The following is a 15,864-nucleotide window of genomic DNA, read 5'->3' on the forward strand; positions in this document are numbered from 1 at the left end:
TTCTCAATCAATACACAATATATCTCATTCATCAATTCATCTAGAACAAGTCATGGCCAATTACTGATATCCTACGTCTCTATTATGAATTTTTTTATTCAATGACTGAAATTAAACTACTGGAATTAACTATTGAAATTAAAATAAATAAAAATAAAGAAAAAAAAAGTTAACGAAGAAAAATAAAGAAATGAAAAGAAAAAAAAATCCTGGTCCAAATGGGCTTTAATCTTGTGTGGGCCTTGGATCCCAAGCTCTATGAGCATGACTAATGTCTGCAACATAATCATCATCAGCTTCGACATCTGCGACATCATCATCAACAACGCCAGAGGTGTCACCCCCCCTAATAGAAGGAAGTTGGACTCCCAACCAAGCAACCTGGGTAGGAATACCTTTGGTCGTGGTGAAGGCTATGCAGCATAGGGAGGAGTTGCTCCGATTGAGAAAAAGGCAGAGAAGTTTGGCCGGTAGGTGGAGGAGAGACGTCTGGAAGAGGAACCGCTGGTGGAAGAGCTGGAGTGGCTTGGTTCGTGACCTGTTTTGGCCCCAAAAGGACAGTAGAATAGTCTGCAAGATTCACCACTGGCTTAACTTCATCTTCTTCTACAAACACAAAATTCAGGTGCTCCCCAACAAGAGTAGCTTTTTGCTCAATTTCCTCCACTTTAAAACAAGTCTTGCTATGATTGGGGTGCTCAATCGCCTCAAACAAGTTGAAGGTGACTTTCTGGTCCTCCATTCTCATTTCCAAGTTTCCATTCCCTATGTCCACAACACACTTTGAAGTTAGCATGAATAGCCAACCTAGAATCAAGGGAATCTGAACATATTCTTCAATGTCCATGATTACAAAGTCCACCGAAAAAGTGAGTTGGTGGACTTTGACCAGAACGTCTTCAACTACCCCGAATGGTCTTGTGATGGAACGGTCTGCTAGATGGAGCATCATCCTTGTAGGAGCTATCTTCAGATTTCTGATTCATTGGGACATGGACAAGGGCATCAAGTTGATGCTTGCTCCTAGGTCAATGAGAGCCTTCCCTACAGACACATCCCCAATAGAGCATGGGATGGCCATATTTCCTGGATCTTTGAGCTTACGTGGTAGCTTCCTCTGGATCACTGCACTGCAATTGCCCTCTACCACTATGCTCTCATTGTTGATATATTTCACTTTCTTTGTGAGGAAGTTCTTCAGGAATTGGGTATATGAAGACATCTGATGTAAAGCCTCTCTAAAGGGAATGGTGATCTCTAGCTTATTGAAGATGTCAAGAAAACGAGCAAAGTATCGCTCCTTATCATTCTTAGATGGCACTAAGGGATATGAAACATTCTTCACTAAGACTGAGGGTATCTCATTTCTAGCCTCTCGAGCTAACTAGCTCTTGGTTGGGACCTCATCATCACTCTCCTTAGTCTTATCTTTTTCTCCCTCTTCTCTGTTTTTCTTTTCTCCTTCCTCATCACTCACATCCTCCTCAATTCTCTTTTCCTTCTCAGCACTTTCCCTCCTAGTGAAAATTATCTTGCACTCCTCTTTGGGATTCATCTCAGCATTGGCCCCAAAGGTTCCAGTGGGTCTTTCAGCCATTTGCTTAGCTAATTGACCCATTTGTACCTCCAAATTCCTAATTGCTGAATCAATACTCTTTTGGTGTGTCAAGGTAGTTTGCATGAACTTCGTCAACATTTCTTCCAGCTTGGTGGTTTTCTCATATAGGCTAGGCTCTTGGCTGGGAGGTTGATGAGATGAACCTCCTTGGTTGAAATTATTCCCTGGATGGGACCTCCAACCTTGGCCCTGAGAGAAATTTCCTCTCTGATTGAATCTTGGTAGTCCTCATTGATGGAATCCTTGATGATTTTGACTGCCCATGTAATTAACTTTGTTAGCTGCATCATCTTAGACCATGCATGAGCCTGACTCGTGAGTGCCACCACAGATGTTGCATCTCCCAATGTGCATGACTGAAGATGGAGAAGGTTGCATTGCACTGTTGAGGGAGATTACTCAGAGTTGCTGTAAGGGTCTCTAAGGTCTTGGCCAGGAGCTTGTTTTGAGCCAACATAGCATCTTGAGAAGTGAGCTCAAGAAGATTTTTCTTTGTAGGTGTGTAGGCTTGATCACGGAGGATGACGTGCTCACTGGCTTCCATATTCTCTATTAGCTTCATGGCTTCTTCTGGCATCGTCAGTTTAATCTTCCCATCGGCGGAGGCATCGAGGAGCTGCTTGGAATGGGGTCGCAAGCCATCAATGAAGATGTTGAGCTGGATTGACTCGCTGAACCCATGTGTAGAAGTCTTTCGGAGTAACCCATGGAAGCGATCTAGTGCTTCACTCAACAATTTGTTAGGGTGTTGGTGGAAGGATGAGATTTCCACCTTCCCCTCAGCGGTCTTGGACTCCAAGAAGTACTTCTTAAGGAACTTCTCCACCACCTTTTCTCATGTCCACAAGCTATTCTCCTTAAACAAGTGAATCCACCTTTTTGATTCACCGACCAAGGAGAAAGAGAATAGGTTGAGGCGGATGATGTCTTCTGGCACTCCTGCTATCTTCACCGTGTTGCAGATCTCAATGTATGTGGCAAAGTGTGCGTACAAATCTTCACTCGACAGACCATGGAATAGATTCCCTTGGATCAGTTGGATGAGAGAATGTGAATAAGTGATGTTGGCCGCTTGAACGTTCAGTCTGGCTATGCTGGTGAAGTACTGAGGTGTAGCAGAACTAGAGTAATCTTCTAGCGTCATCCTCTGTGGACGATCTTCTGCCATGATGTGTTCTTCAGAGAAAAGATGTGAATTGGTCACAAGAGAGGGAGAGGATAATTTAGATGAGGGTCCTCTCTCTCCTTGATTAATCTGCACCTCATGTTGCTTTCTCCTTCTTATTGTAGCGTTGTTCCTTCTGCAAGTCGTTTCGATCTCTAGATTCAAGGGAATAAGGTTTTATCTTGCAGATGTACCTCGCATACAAGAAAAAGAGACACTACCGTGCAGGTTATCATAAAATTAATTTTTTTATTTTTTTTAAATAGAATAAAATAAGAGTGAATAAAGAAAATTTGAAAATAGTTTTTTTTTGAAAAATTAAATAAAAAATTAAAGAATAAAGAATGATTGCTCTCAAATTGGGATTTGTAACAACCAAGTATGAAAATCAAAGTCCCCGACAACGATGCCAAAAACTTGTTAACTTATTGACAAATATACAATTTTATCACAAGTAGTAAAGATTAAAATGAAAGTTCAAGTATCGAATCCACAGTGACTTTGGTTGTACTTAAGTGATGCAAGTCCAATTATTAAGCAATGAGAAAAAGTAGAAAAAGAAAAGATAAGGAATTGGAAGTGTGAAATTTGAAGTAAGGCAAAGAAAAAGATAACAAGAAAAATAAATAATAATTTAAATGCGAAAAGATGAAGTCAAAATGTGATAATGTTAGGGCTTAGCATGCCAAAATTAGTTATAATGTAACGTAAAAGATTTTCTCTATATAATGAAATCCCTGTTTCCACCCACATCTACTAAGACACTCAACCCTAATCCTTCACGATGAAGAGTCTAATTTATCTATTATCTCTCCCAAATCCCTTTGCAAATATTGAATAGTAAATCATATTAAGCATGGGGATGTATGCAAAGGCAAAACAAAGTCATTATATCCCTAGCAATGAATTGTTTAGATACTCTTTCCAAGTTCTTTAGAAATTACCATTTCCCATTGTATAATCCCTAAAACTAATGGATGGATGATCAGACCATACAATAAAGATGAAGAGGAGAAAAAAAGTAATAGAAATAGAAATTGCATTTAATAGATAATAAGAATAGTTACATTGCAAGAGTATTGATCTGCTAGGCTCCCAACAATGGAGGTTTAGCCTCTCATGACCATGAGAGACTTTACACTTTAGGGGCTAATCTGGATGAAAGAATGGGTTGGATGACTAAAAGAAAGAGAAGGGAGGAATGAATAAAGAAGGAGGGTTTTCCCTAAGGGATAGGCTCAAGCTTTGGATAGCTTTAAGACTCAATGTCTTTTTCTTCTGTTTCCTACTCCTTTTATAGGCCTAAGGTAGCTTACTTTTCATGCTGACTTCGCGCTAAGCTCGCCTTTGGGCTTCCTCGTGGGCCTTCTTTGCGCTAAGACTGGGTTGCGCGCTGAGCTAGACTACGTGCTAAGCTTGAACTTGCCCACTAAGCGAGAGTGCGTGTTGAGCCTAGATTGCGCGTTGAGTGAGCAGTCCAATTCCTCCAACTCTTCTTCATGGCTTTTTCTTCAATTCTTGCATCAATTTTTCTCTAAAGTACTTGAAATCTTCTTCTTTTGACTTCTGCTAATAAAAAATTGCAAATATATTAATTTCTTCATTATTTCTTTAAAAACAATAGTAAAGTGAAGAAATTACAATCATTATGAGTCAAAATTGACTATCAAATTAACTCAGATTTAACAGTTATCACTCGCATCCAAGCCCAGTCACTGTGCATGCTCACCATCACCAACCAGATCCATCTCTATGCGCACACAACAACAACAACCCAGTCACCATCAACCACTGAATCGTCGTGCACAACTCCACCCTCACCACTTCTATGTGGTCATCGGTGACAACAAGTGCGACGATTTTTATGGGTCTGGCGTGGGTGAGACGGGTGGAGACGACGTCATTTTGGAGGTGCTGGGTGATGTCATTGAGCATTGCAGCAAGGTTCGAGGTGTTGGGTGCTGGTTGACGACAACCTCTTGGGCGCGACAGACCATGATGACATGACATGAATAAGGGGAGAAGTGGAGAAAGGGAAGAAGGTGATGACGTGACGTTGATGTGTGAGTGACAAGGCGTGATGACGTGACACTCTGTCTACCATGTCTTCATTTAAGAGAAGAGGACTAACGATAGATAATAAAATGAAACGTAAAACTTTTTTAGGCACTTGGAAAAAAAATGTTAGATAGTAATCTGAAAACAATCTATATTTCAAATATAAAAAACTTAATTCAGCCAAAATAAAAATACACATGATTTATTATATCTTAAGAAAATTTTATTAAAAAAAGTATTTGTAAACAACATTGTCTTAACCATGAAAAAACTTAAGGTTTAGTAAATATTAAAATATTATAGATCTTAATTTACTTTTAAAAAAATTAAGATATTTCTACAAACCCAAGAAATTCATAATCTAATAAAAAATATTAAATTATATCTAAAGATCATATTCTTTTATTAAATATATGCATTCATTCTAAATTATTACTGCCTCTGGTCATGTCATATATATATATATAAAGAAACAAGAATAAAAGTAGTTAGATTAATTAATTGGTTATAAATTTTAATTTTATTTATTGATTATTCAATTATTTTTTAAAAGATAAATTTTTAACTAATGAGTTTATCTTATTTTGTTGATAGCTTAATTGATAGTTTAATAAAGATAACACTTTTATGAAAAAAAATCAGTTTAATCATTAGGAGCAGAAAGGAAATTTAGTAATAAAATAATAATTAAATGTTTCCTGTAATTAAGACCATGGGTTGTCTTGTCACAGGTAATATTTTTAGTACCGAAAATATTCTTCCTTGAATGAGAATGTTATTTTTGGATATTATTAAGAAAATATGTTTAATTACCTATTAAAATTGATTGAGATTATTTTTATTTTTATTTTTAGGAATAATTAAAACGTGTTTGGTTGAATTATTTTTTCCCCTGAAAATATATACTGTAATCTGTTGTAAAAATAGTTTTTTTTTTAGAAACCAGCAGTCAACAATAGTTCTATTTAAAGAGGAACATTGGAGGGAATGAAAAATTATGATAATATGTAAGAATGAAATTAACGGTAAATCAAATTGTCCAAGTAATAACTGGATTTAAAAAAATTTAAGCATGTATGATGAAGAAATAATAATAAAAATACTGATGTAATGATTAATAAGAGAGTATATATAATTTTTTATTCATAAAGAGACATTCTTGTCTCATGAGAATAATTTCTCCCTCCATACAACAAACAAACGGTCTCTAAGAAAATGTAGTCCGTTGTTTCTTATATGAGTGTTAATGATCGCTTATAGAAAACACACACACACACATATATTTTACGATAGTTTGTTTTTTATCCATTAAAAAAATCTACATGTCATCTTTGGAGTGTTTATAATAAAGCTCCATTATTTCTATCAGCAGCAAATTATTTTTCTGGCCTTAGTTAAAATAATTGAACTAAATTTTTAATTGAAACAAAAATAAGTGTAAATAAAAAAGTATAAAAGTACTTGTGGGTTATTTAAGGATCGCTTAAAATTATACTTTTGAAGCAAAATGTATATACTTTTTTTTTTCTAAATAGCATAATGTATATGAATTGCTTAACTACGAGGTGATATTGTGAGAGCCAATTAATAAAAAATAAGAAACTCAAAATGTATTGCTTAATTTATAGGCTAAAATGTAATTTTTGTTTCCTTAATTTTTTAAATATATGATTTTAGTTTTTCTATTTTTTAATTAAGACATTTCATTTTTCAATTTTAAAAAATTTACAATTTTAGTCCATGATTTTTTAATTAAGACATTTTGTTCCTCACTCTTAAAAAATCAACAACTTTATTCTTTGTGGTTAATTTTAAACTGTTGATCTATGTTGATCTATGTATTTGTAAACGTTGACAGACACATATCTATTTATTATTCACATGACAAATGTTTCTTTTTTAAATTATTTAATTGTTAACAAGTTTAATTTATTAAAAAAAGAATTTAAAAACTAAATAGTCAAGTTTAAAATTGAAAAAGAAGACTAAAATCACAAATTTTAAAAATAGTGGAGGACAAAATGTCTCAATTAAAAAATATGAAAACTAAGATTGTAAATTTTTTAAAAGTGGAAGATAAAATTCATCAATTATAAAATAAAGAGACTAAAATCACATATTTAAAAAAATAGGAGGACGAAAATTATATTTTAATTTCAATTTTTATCTTTATCTATAATAATATACCAATGGGATATGTCCTTTTGGTGCCCACTTTTACTTGCCCGATTTTGTCCCTAAATTAATCAAGAAATTACCGGTTAATATCGTGTATAACCGCGACAATACAACAACAAAATGCGGAGAGTGGTGCAAATATGGTGCGTGAAAAATTTGTTTCCACATTTCAAAAAATGTCATTTAAATTTAAATTTAGTAACAGCAAATAATGAGTAACTACATACTATTAAAGATGTGGGGTAACCGCACAATTATTCTATGAATACAATATTTGTAACACATTCCATTATTTGTACTGTTTCATTTGGTTTAACATTTTGTCTATCTTTTCATCTCTCTCACTCGTCCTTTTGTTCACTTCATCTTCATTTTTTTTTTCATTCTATTTCCATAACATTTGAAGTCATTCTCACTATTTCTTTTTTTTTTCTTTTTCAATTCATAAAGGTTTTTCATGCTGAATTTTGGAATGAAGATCCTATGTTAGTATTATTGTAGTCATGTCAGCATCTCCCTAATTTTGCTATTTCTTTTCTTCTATAGTTCTATTGCATGTCATCAAGGTGCTTAACATTATTAAACTTTATATGAAAAACTCTCATGTGTGAACAAGGTATTCACATGAAGCTTAGACCTTGACTTTTATATTCTCTTCTGTGTGTACATGGTATTTAAGTATGAAATATCTACAAACATAAAGCTTATACTATGACTTTTGTTCTACTGTATTAAACATTACAGATTCATGTTCATTCTTGTCCATTGAACTAAAGTTTTACAGATTCATGTTCATTCTTGTCCATTGAACTAAAGTTTTAGGGTTTTTTTTTTATCTGCATTGCGATTCACTAAATTAAATATGATCTTTTAGATTCACTGTTTATTCATGTTACTAGACTTTCTATATCTAAATTGTCTACTAATCTTTTGTTTTGTTTATATGAACTATTAACTTTTCCAACTCAAAAGCTATCAATCAAGGCAAAAGAAGCTTCTTGGTATTCAAACACAATGGAATCACACCTGCAATTCAAAAAAATGTTTATTCTTCCAGAAGAGTACAAATGTTGAACATTTAGGCTGAAGAATATGCACATGAATGTCCTTTTCTAAAATTTTATTTTTCTGACTTTCCTATATAATTAATTTCATTTTTCTTTTAACTCCTCACTTCTTGGTGATAGATCGATTAATGCAAAAGGAAGCTTGAGACAAAAAGCTTGCTATAATCAGAGAATGTTAATTGGACTTTTTGTAAGGTTGATCAACCATTATATTTAACAAGAGTATAACATAAATTAAAAGTGGTTTACATATTTCTATTTTGAAACCATTGCATTTGTCTGACCAAATTTTGAACTGTGACTATATCATTTATAATGCTTGATTCTCGAAAAAAAAAATATAATGTTTGATTTTAACTTCCATCGCTTGGCACCTTAATAAAATGAATTAAAAGGTTACTAAGTTTAGAACAAAATATATATTTATTTAACTTTCGTTTTGCAGGTTTCATTTTTTCTTATTGTGCTCATCTCTTTTAATTTATGTTACACTTTTTCTCTGTTATGTTATACTCATTTACCTTATATTTAACAAGACAATATATTAACTGCATAAATTCGATTTCATTTTATGTTATACTTTTTTATTGTTTTTATAACTTTTATTTTACTAATTTCTCTTCATCTGTTTAATTTTATATTTATTTATTCGATTTATAAGGTTGTTATTGCAAATTTCTTGATTGGATTCAAGATCAATCACATAAATTACTGTTTAATAATTGTCATTTTTTAATTTTAAAATTCCAATCTACCCTACTACGTTCTTGGCTTTTCTAAATAAACCTCTATTATTTAAAATTCCATCTATTCCTCAAAATGGTGCTTGACCGAAATCAACCACATTGTTGAGTGTAAGAAGAGGTACAGGTTATGATGTCACACATGTATTCTACAACACATCACATAATCAATTAGAGGAGGTAGAACAAAAGGAATGAATGTACTGTTCAAACTTATTTTATGGTTACAAGATAAATTTCACTTAGTTCCATCCATGAGCTATAACTCATTTTCAACCTTCTCTACACAATCGGTAAACCATTAGAGTTGAACACTGTCAGACTGTGCTGCACATTATTGTAACCTTCTCCCTTTTAATTTGAATACATTATATCTATAGTGGCAAAAAATAGGATGCTCATTGCAACCAAAAAATGAATAATTGGATACTTTATCATGACAATATCTTACCTTCATGTTTTAGAGTACACATCTAACATATATACTCATATACAAGTGTATGTAGAAAGTGTAAAACAAAATTCTCAATACACCTTTAGGATCCCTTTGCCATTGCAACAATCATGATTAGTTTCTCATATATTTATTGATTCTAATATTTTTTCATGTGAAACCATGCATATATTATTTTGTTATTAGCTAGTGTTGTGTTTTCTAAAATTCTCAATCCCGTCAATGGTTTTTTTTTTTTTTTTGCATGCTTTCTTTATGGAATGCTCAATTACCACAACGAACCACGTCTTAGAAAGGATGGACACAAATAATAAATCAATTCAAAGAAAAATTACCTGAGTTTCACTCCATGCGGGAATTCTAATATGTCCTTTTTTTTTTCTTCGCAATTTATGCAAACCAATATGAAATTACAATAAATTTAGTTGCCTCAACAACCATGATTTGGAAAGGGTGGACAATTCTAATATTCCTTCTCTTTGTTCTGTTTCTTTTAATCTATTTAATCATATATTATTTATTCATTTAGAACATAGAAGAGGTTTTCTTCATTTTTATTCTTCGAAGTTTATGCAAATCAATATGAAATTACTAACAATTTAGTTGTCTCAGCAACCATGTTTTGGAAAGAGTGAACACACATTATAATTAGAATGGATTCAAGAGAAGATTATAAAAAAAAAATTGGCTTACTTTTTGCTTCATTTTAATTTTTTAATATTTCGTTCACTTATAATCATAATACATCCATGGATATTTGGACACACTAACATAGACTAACTTCTAGTAACAACTTGAACTCACTTAAGGTAATTAGACCCAGAGACAAATTAAACCCCAAAAGACCAAGACAAAAACTATGCAAACCCCCTTAATGTGAAGCAACCTCCTCAATATTGCAACTTATCATTAAACAAACACCAGTGCAAGTATGTAACAATTAAACATACATACATGCATGGATATATATGCACATGCACAATCAAAATGAGGAGAAAAATGAAGAGAAAACATTGACTCACTTCTTGAGATTTGGTCGAAGCTTATTGACGCAACGAAGATGACACGACTTGCTCTTTGAAGAAGACCTTTGGATCGAATGGAGCTCCAATCTCTGTGAACATACTTCTTCACGTGGTTCATGCACCTCATCTTCTTCTGCTTCCGATGGCCCTTTCCTTATGTACTCTTCTTGCTCCTTTTTCCCGTGCATTTTTTCCACTACTCATGCAATGAAAGACAAGACCAATAACGCAACACAACACAACACAACACAATGTTTTTTCTCTCACACTATTGCTTAATCAATTACCTTTTGTTGTACCCGTTAAAATATTGCTTCTCACACACTAATATAGTACTATTACTATGTTGTTCTAATGCGAATTTTCTTTGGTGATTTTACGGTTATGCATGGCAGTTATTACCTCGTTCCCACTAACTTGCCCATGTTCTCCCTCTCTTTATTATTTTTACTATATTATTAAATAATTATAATTATTACTACTAGCGCATGTGTCTTCATAGTTCTATTACGCTAAAATTAATATTTATTTTTTTTAATTATGCATTATTGTTTATATTAATTTTAGTTTAGCTGTTTTCTAAGAACATGTTTATTCATATGAATTATTTTCAATTAATTAATTATGTCAAAATTTTAAAATTAATGAGCCTTGTTATTTGGTACGGAACTGATCACACACAAATTATATGAAATAGGAAATGAACGGTGGTTATTTTTTTTAAAGAAAAATAAATATATATTGATATAATAATTAACATTGGATTTTATATATATATATCACTTTTATTTTAATGGGGAGTGAAGAAAAGAAGAGGCGAGGTGTGGGAAGGAATAGAAGAAGAGACACTCAACAGGGGGAAAGCTAGCCATAAGAGGTCGAAGAAAGTCACTGACTTAGTGGAAGAGAGGTTGGAATAATAACGGTGGAAAAGGTTAGTTCTTGAAGCGGTGCCACTGAACAAACTTGGATTACTTTGAAAGGTATAGTTGCTGGTGGTTTACGGAAATAATCTAATCTATTAGATTTTTTTTTCTTATTTCATTGCTTACTTTATTTTCCTTTTAAGAAATGGAATCAAAATTTAAAAATAAAATCTGCTTCTCCCCCAATTCAAATGATTTACAAGGGATGCGCAAATAGCATTTACAAAGCCAAGTAAGGAATATGGTAAGCTTTATGTTTTTCTAATTTAATTTTTTCCATCCATTTCAGTTATCAATGATTTGTGTATAGGGAATTTTTAACAGAGAATATATAGTGCAATGATTTATTTGTCATTTCATTTTTTACCAATGGCATTTTTCATAATCTAAATGTTTTAGTTGTAGATTTTTCTCTTTAAATCACTTCCTAATTAGTATAGCCGTATAGGGAATGGATAATCCTCAAGGTGCTTCTCTACATTTTAGTATCATTTCTTTCGGAGTTCTGTTGGTTTGGTTCCAATTTTCATGTTTTTTTTATTGAAAAGTCTCTATCATTCTTGGTTTATTATTATTCTTTTTAAGCTTTGAAGAAAAGATTTTTATGATGCTTTCTTTTCAGGACGCAAGAGTCAGAGTTTATGCATAGCCTTTCTGAGTTCCAAACATATATAGGCAAGAAAAACTGTGGAACCATTGAAGGTAACTGGCAATTAGTTTCGAAATGTCAATTTAAAAACTTTTTATGGGTATTGAAGTTTTAATGTGCACTCCATTCACATAAGTTTGCCAACTTGACAACTTTTTATTGCGTATTTTTTTAGAAAATCTAGAGTAGAAAATCAAGATGGTTGGGTTTCTTTTATTTACAAGTTACAATTTGAGTTTATTCTTCTTTCTCTTTTCATTTAAACATGATTTTTAACTATAAAATGCTAATGAACTTCTTGATTTATTCTGCATATAACGTGGTAAAAAATTTGGCATGGAAATCTTCTACTCATCGATATGATGACTTCATTTGTTTTGCTTTGTCCTTTAATGGTTAATATTAATTTCACTTCATTGATGTTATTTTGACTTTTGATATTAACTTACCTTTGGTGTTTAGTGGGTCAAACAATGCTAGATTTAATTTATTTTTCACAGTTATTTTAAGCTTATATATTAGTAACATGACATTGTGTCATACTTTGACATATTATCGCCAACAAAAAAATATTTTATTGGCTGCGTTGCATATGCTTTTTTTTTTAATTCCTTTTATATATTGACGTTAATTTTATGCTACATTTACTATTCACATTTGACAACATCAAATAAAGAAATTACTTTTCGAGCAAAGTATAATAATTTAATGACAATAGAAATACAAATAAATAGAAATACAAATAAATAGAAATTTGTGAAATATATTTTTTATTACACAAAATTAATTTGTACTATATATCAATGTTTATTTTCTTCACATATAATTAGAAGTCAAACTAAAATCAATATATCAATATTTATCAGGGATAGCACAATAAAAATGCATAAATACAAGCATTATCGTGCCTGTGCATATGTATTTCTATTTTATTATTGTACCTTTTTATGCTAATTTTTTTCCTTATATGATTTTTAATCAAAATAAAAACTATCTAACTTTACATTCTTTTTGTATGGAATGAAATGCTTTAAAAATGACAAAAAATGTTAAAAATCAAATACACTTATTTTCAATTTTAACAAAAGATTATATTTAAATAACATGTGCAATAAATGAATGTTGTATTAAATGAATATATTACAAAAATTAAACTGAAACAATATTTCTATTTGTTAAAATACTAAATCTAACTTTGACAATAAAATAGAGAATTAAATTTAAAAACAGTAGACTAAATATATACAACATGATGAGACAAGATGATACATTTTTCTATACTTAAAATGCAAAATGAAAATAATTTTAAGCATTAATCTTTACAACTTTTCATTTTAATAGTAATTTTTTAAAATTTTAAAATGTTACTATATATCAAACCTAACATCTTATTTAAAATTAAAGAATGCCAATTGACATACATAGATAGACATAAAATAAATTACTAAATTAAAATTAATATATATGTCAATATATAATGAGAAAAATTATTATAATATATCATATTTAATGTAATAAAAATTGTGGACACACAAATACGACAACGCATGTAATACCCGTTGATCCTTGAAAATATAGTAGTTCACATTTATTTCTCTCTTAATTACTTCTTTTGTTTTATTGTTTTATTCATCTTCATCTATTTATTTCAAACATTTATTAACACCTCTCAATTTTTTTACGTAAAATAAAAAATCTCTCAATTTTTTTAATAATAAAATAATAAAATTTCAAACCACCCCACTACACACTACCAAATAAAACCACCACACACTATTCTCTTCTGTTTATTTTTTTTATTAAACCACTGTTTTTCAAAAAAAAAAAAAAAGCTACCAATTTTATTAAACATTCTCTTCTGTTTTTAAACTGTCTAATATTTTTTATTTTAAAACCTAAAAATTAACAATTTTTTAAAATAATTGTCATGAGATTGATATTTGCTAATTTCTTGATTAGTAGTTTTTTTCTTCACCTTTTTAAAGATCAACAACGTAAATTAACATTTTTATTCGCTTAGTATAATATTAAACATTTATTCTTACTAACATTTTTATTTTTTATATCCCAATAGATATGTGATAAGACATGTAAATCATTGAGAAGGATGATATAAAAGAGAAAAATACAAATCAGGAAGAAAAAACTAATGGACATCGTTCTCGAAGGTATGGAGTAAAAATATTTTAAAAAGATTATTCTATCTTCATAGTTTTTATAATTAAACTTTAATTTATTTATTAATTTATTAACTAATAACTAATTAAATTAAATTATTTCATAAAAAATAATTATGTTACATTAATTTTTATCGAATAGAGGTAATAGGATGGTTTGTACACTATGAGATTAATTTACTGTTGACATGAATTCCTATCTTTTTAAGAATAACTCAAACAATCCAATTGTAATTATCCGACAATTGTGTAAAATGAAGAGTTTTAATGGTAAGTAAATAAATCTTATCAAATAAATTTATATTATGACGTAAAACAAGACACTGGAAATAACTAATTAAATATAATTTTTTATTAAGTAGGATGGATACATCAAATGCTTTATTTGACTCAAAATTATCTACAAATGTTCAGAGAATAAAAAAAAGGTATAAAAATATAATCAAATTTGTATTTATTTTTATGTTAAATGTTTTAAAAAATATTTTTTTTCTTCTAATAGAATATTGATGTGTTTTTTACAACAGAATACAGATGTTAAAGAAGTTTATTATACATATTATAATTAATTATACATTATGTTATATATTGTCAATATTATTCACAACATTTTAAATATACTTCTAATAAAATAAATTACATATATACTTTTAATATAATTCTGAATTATTTTTATCTTTTATTTTCTTTGATAGGGTGGTTGACAGATGTGAATAATAATTAAAGAATCAAGTATTCATTCCAACGATCTATATACATTTACAACTTTTTACAACAAAAATAATTATTTTCTTAACCGGAACACATGTTATCTTTTTTTATTATTAAATTGAATTTTTTTTGTGAATTTTACTTATTTTATTAAATTGAATTACAAATAATTTAATAAAAAGAATTGAATGTTTTTTTTATAAAATTATATTATCTAATACAAAATCATGTAACTACACAAACAAATTATTTACCTCTCGCACGAGTTAAAATCTAGTTATAGTAATGAAGACTTCTAATTGTTACTATTCTTAAAAAATATTTTTCTTCTTATACTTTGCTTTCTCGGGTACTGAAAAAACTTAATATTTTATTGATATAACCGAAATAAAATAATAGAATTTAATATCGATCAATTAGAAATCATTTGATATACCTTTTAAGATATATAATTATTATAAAAAATAGTAACAACATAATTTATGATTAAATCATATATAGAGAGAGAGAGGGAGTTTGTGCTTAGATTATTTAAAATAATCAATGAATGAACCAATCCAGTATATAAGATTGTCTCTTACCTACTTTTTACACCACTCCCATTCTTCCTTTTCATGGGTAGTAGTCCTTTAATGGTTTTTTCACCATAAATGGGAAAATGTAAAAGCAATGTATTACAAGGGATGCAAAATTATAAATTTTTGAAGATGAAATGACAACATCAATTGACTTGAACTTGTTGGGACAATATATATTGAGGTGAGCTTTGATTTTCTCCTTTAGATAAAGGAATTGACATGTTCTTAAAGAGCTTGTAAATCTTTCATGGACTAAGCACCGTCCAAGATTCTAAACTATATCATTGATCAAACGCTTATGACGATGATAGTGCCTCTCAATGAAAGCTCTAGAAGCCCCTTCTATGGTTCTACGCCATGTCTGCAAGAAGCAATGAAAAAGACAAGTTATGCAAAGGTATTAAGACGTTAGAGACTTGAACACAATTATGCAAGGAAATTGATTGATTGAACCTTGCATTTTTCTTCTTCACGATTGAGACGCTTCAACAATTTTTCTAGACGAGTTTTAGAGT

General features: G+C 30.3%; 1 protein-coding gene across 1 annotated transcript in view; it reads right to left on the bottom strand.

Moving 5' to 3' along the window:
- Positions 1-15,286: 15,286 nt before the first annotated feature.
- LOC100779304 (uncharacterized) overlaps positions 15,287-15,864 on the bottom strand; it is a 2,940-nt gene continuing 2,362 nt past the window's right edge. The window contains exon 2 of the mRNA XM_003533870.5: positions 15,287-15,710. Coding sequence (XP_003533918.1) covers positions 15,621-15,710 — 90 coding nt within the window. The 3' untranslated portion in view covers positions 15,287-15,620. The remainder of the gene's footprint in view (positions 15,711-15,864) is intronic.

This window comes from Glycine max, chromosome 9 (genome assembly GCF_000004515.6).
Source record: "Glycine max cultivar Williams 82 chromosome 9, Glycine_max_v4.0, whole genome shotgun sequence".
Classification (NCBI taxonomy): Eukaryota; Viridiplantae; Streptophyta; class Magnoliopsida; order Fabales; family Fabaceae; genus Glycine; species Glycine max.